At 37.7% G+C, this 4,544-nt stretch overlaps 1 protein-coding gene across 1 annotated transcript; it reads left to right on the top strand.

The window, feature by feature from the left end:
- Positions 1 to 230: 230 nt before the first annotated feature.
- On the top strand, positions 231 to 2,480 carry LOC137823374 (glutaredoxin). Its single transcript, XM_068628481.1, has 4 exons — positions 231 to 483; positions 582 to 670; positions 2,048 to 2,146; positions 2,241 to 2,480. Exons 1-4 carry the CDS (start codon positions 428 to 430, stop codon positions 2,318 to 2,320), a joined length of 324 nt encoding a protein of 107 aa, XP_068484582.1. The 5' UTR covers positions 231 to 427; the 3' UTR covers positions 2,321 to 2,480.
- The last annotated feature ends 2,064 nt before the right edge of the window (positions 2,481 to 4,544 follow it).

Genomic DNA, 4,544 nt, shown 5'->3' with positions numbered 1-4,544 from the left:
TATAAAGTTCTTCCTGCACCCCATCTTTTTCTGAAAAGACTGTTTTGTCCCCTTTAAAAAATAACTTTCAGATTGTTCATGTTTTATGAATTCTGGATTTATCAATTCATAAATAAAAAGAAATATATGAAAAAAATATTTTGGAATGATATTTTTATCTTTCAAATTTTTTATTCCGGAAATACCCTTTGTTTATGCAACTACTATTAACATCTAAAATTATAAAGAATAATTTCAGTATTTTTAAAGAATGTAGGGGTGCAGAAAGAAAAATGTTGAGCTGCAGGAAAAATCACCCATGAGTCGGTTCACAGTTGCTGACTTTGTTTCTCTTTCTTTGTACCTTATATCTATCCACGCAGCAGCGCATAAAAAATTATTGGGACTGAAAGGATATCAAAGATCACATAAAAACTGAGACATCAAGATGGCTCTGGCCAAAGCTAAGGAGATCGTGTCGTCCAATCCCGTTGTCGTTTTCAGGTCTCTCTTGTTCTGCCTTTCATTTCTGTTATGTGAATTTGAACGATGCTGGATCGATCGATCGTTTTCGTAACCGTGGTTTCTGTTTGCATTTGCAGCAAAACCTATTGCCCTTTCTGCGTCCAAGTGAAGCAGCTCTTCGCTAGCCTTGGCGTCACTTTCAAGCTTATCGAGATGGACGTTGAACGTGTGTACCTTTTCGTTTCTTTTCCTTTTCGCTAAACCCATTTATACCTGTTCCTGTGATAAAAAAAAAAAATATTCTTACAGCGTGAACTACCGAGTTTTTTTTTTAATGAATCCTTGTTCAATAAGGACACGAGATTCAGCCGGTTTTCGATTATTTAAGGCCGCATGATTTTTTCGATTTTGAACACGAAGTTTGTCGCTATCTGTATTTTCTTTTTTCTTATTTTTTATGTTTTCGTAATCCTCATTGCTTGGGAGAAATTTTGCTAGATCCAACTTGGCTTTCACGTATTTGATTTTCTGTTCTCAAAATAGTTGTTGAGGAATGCGGAAAAACGTTTGACATCTGTCAATCCCTATCACAGCTACAGAATAATGATTTTGTACTGTGAGCCTGTCTCGATGCAAGCTAGAAGAGCTTTTGGGAATTTTTCTACAGGAAAAAGCTCTGAATTAACATGAACGCTTGCTTCTAAAGCTCTATTTTCAGTAGAAAAACTCTTCTAGCTTGTATCCAAATAGGCCTTGTCTTCGTTTTACTAGATGCCATATTTTCTTGTCCACAAGGGCTATGAATAAATTCTCTCTGTAACATTTTCCTTCTAATATACATTTTTATTGGTTTCAAATTTAGCATATATGCAGAAGAGGGGGATAGAGAATTTGATACTGACTTTTCTCTTGTACCGGGTTATACTTAGGCTACTCCTAGGTTGTTAATGAATTGGGGTTGAAACTTTACTTTTAAAGCGTCACTATTTGAAATGAATAATGATATTTAACGGTTTAGGTAGGTATTTGGTATTGGTAAGGGTTAATTTTAGCATTGTTTGGTCCTCTCAATAACAAGGTTTTGGTTTGTGCTTTGAGTTAGATATACACTTGTGCCTATGCCTTATGTTTAACAGAACTATTTTTTCTGTAATTCAGCTATAAGATACCGACACTTATAGGGGATTTGATGACTTGTATTGTATATGGATGTAATAAACTCTTTTCTCTTTTATCCTCCGCTCAAACATACTTTTTTTTTTTTATATATATATATATATTTCTAGTTGTTTATATAGAATCATAGAATGCATGAATTGTTTTTAAAAATTAGTTAACAGCTGGGATTGTTTTACGGTTCCGAGTTATTTTTCTGATAATAAATCTCATTGTTTTGCTTTAGTCGTGTGGAAGCTAATAGCTTTTCACATTCAGTATTTGGATTTTCTTTTATATGTGAGTTTGCACCCTGCTCTCTCCCACAGCTACACTGCCACCTTTAAGAAAGAATCTTGTGTTGGTTACTTGCTGCATGGTGCAGTGAGTGAAGAGGATTCAGATATGTGATTTTGTGTGTTAATCGAAGTGGTTGGACATTGTGCAGCTGATGGTGCGGATATCCAAGCAGCATTGCTTGAGTGGACTGGTCAGCGAACTGTGCCAAATGTGTTCATTGGCGGAAAACACATTGGTGGCTGTGACAGTAAGATTTAGATACTTTTATAGATCCCCGCAAGTTTCTTAATCCTTAGTTTTGATTTCATACAGTTAGTTAAATTGTTTCTGCTTCTCCGCAGACACAACTGACCTGCAGAATCAGGGGAAGCTGGTGCCTCTGCTGACTTCAGCCGGAGCTATTACCAAATCAACTGCTTAAAGGAGCTAGATTCCTGTTTATGTAGTTAACTAGCATAATAAATTTCCACCCACATGTATGGGTTCGATATAATTCTAGTCCCTTTGGTTATTGTGTTTAGTTGCTATGCCAAAAATGGAGAACTTAAGTTGCACCATATAAATAAATCTACTTATGCACAGTGCAAGACTTATTCTGCAGAAACTAGTAGTAATAATTTTGTGCAGTGTTTATGTGACTATGATGCAGGCGGTTTTATGGAAATGGTAAATTATAATAGTTTATATATAATATGTATGTATTTATGTATATGTTTATATATGAAAGGATAATGAACTTGTATAATGTACGGTATGGATATTCAGAAAATATCATAGTCAAAATGTAAATGTGAAATTAAAAGTAATTAATTTTTTATTAATAATAATATAAAATAGTGGCAAATTAAAATTATAATAAATTAAATTTGTTTTAACAATCTTTGTAATTAAAAGATTTCATTATAAACGACATTTGAAGTGTGATTAGTATAATATATTAAGTAGCTCGTATAATATATTAACCCTAAACTTGTTTTCAATTACTATTTATCGTTTTCTCACTTAAAATGACGAAATTTGGAAAGCTCTTAAACACCACTACAATATGATATAAAATAATTGATCCTGCCGACAACTCGAGCGTGGAGGAATCGCTTCGCAGCTCTCTCTGCCCCGTCTACGCGACTGTGTTATTTGCAAAATCACCCTCAGGACCTTCTCTAGGATCTCCAATCGTGACCTGCAAAACACACAGACGGCGCCTCTAGCGACCGTTTGCACTCCGACGATCAAGTTAGATCACAGAACCACCAATGAGAAAAACTAGTAGTGTGTGTGAAAACTCTTGCTCTCTGGTTTTTTTTCTCTCGTTCCTGAATCTCACCCTGATTCTCTTTTATGCCTCTCCCTGTATCTGGGCCTAACAGAATTCTGTTATGCCCCTCTGGCATGTGTCAGAACCCTGTTATGCTTTTCTGAGACAACGTACCTCCAGAATCAGTAGAGTGTGAGTGTTTGTGCATGTCTGCGCGTCTCTGCGCTTGTCTGTACCTTTAGCGGTACGGAGTGCACCTTTATCTGACCGCGCCCTTCTCAGATGATGACACGTGGAGGCATGCGACTCACATCTAACCATACACGTGTCACTACTTGAAGGGCTCTATCGCTTCTCTTTGTGTGCTAAGTTATTCCCTTGCGGAGTAACTTAGCATATTTCTTCCATCTGGGTAAATCGCATACTCTCAGGAGAACGCCAGGTGTGGCTGGTCTAGGCACACTCACCAAGCGTTGCTCTCTGCGTAAACGGCTTACCTTTCACAGTGTCACGCACGTAATGGGTTGAGGGAATAACCAATCACTGACCGGTTTACTAGCTCCTTCAGGCCACTCTCGTGCACGATTCCCTGAGATGTGCTCATGCGAGGTCCGTGCGTAACGCTCTCGCTGGGAACCTCAGTCCCAGTTTAACTGCGTATAACACGAGACCCCGATGACCATACACCCGATGACTGATTAGTGCTCTATTGCTTCTCACGTTCTGCCCCCAGGCGTTCATCTGGGAACTGGTCTGTTGGTGGCCACTTGGTTACTGATCACCGATCACCGTTCTGGGTGATCTGTCCCCTGACCTCTCTGCCGCCTGATCTGTCGGTGGTCACTTGGTTACTGACAACCGATCACGTTCACCCTGATCTATCTGTCACCTGGTCCACGTGTCACCCTGCGAGTGGTCCACGTGGTTGTCTTCTGTTGACGTCATCGACTACCGATGACCGACCGGATCAATAACAAAGGAAATTATTTTAAAAAATGATAAGAAATTACAATAACAGGAGTAAAACGAATTCTCTTAATAACTTTGATGTATTTTCAGATGTTAAACAGGGGCTTTACCAGTTGATTACACTCTGATGATTAAGTCAGTGAGAGCTTACTAAAATAAAATAAGTATGTACCTTTCCCTGTGGTCTCAAATCCCTTTTATAACTTACTCGTTTAACAACTAACTTTCACTCACAAAAATATAATCTCTATCATAAAATAATAACAGAAAATCACCTTCTCACGGACACCACTTATCTTCAGGTGCTAACAATCGGAGAATATTCTGTTTAACATGTACACCATTATTCTCGGGTGCTCCTCTTTTATTCTCAACAACTTAATTAATATGTAACTAATATGTATTAATTAATATATAACTA

This window comes from Phaseolus vulgaris, chromosome 8 (assembly GCF_000499845.2).
Source record: "Phaseolus vulgaris cultivar G19833 chromosome 8, P. vulgaris v2.0, whole genome shotgun sequence".
Lineage (NCBI taxonomy): Eukaryota > Viridiplantae > Streptophyta > Magnoliopsida > Fabales > Fabaceae > Phaseolus > Phaseolus vulgaris.
The sequence above is the reverse complement of the archived record's forward strand: the minus strand, read 5'-3'. Positions and strand labels throughout refer to the sequence as shown.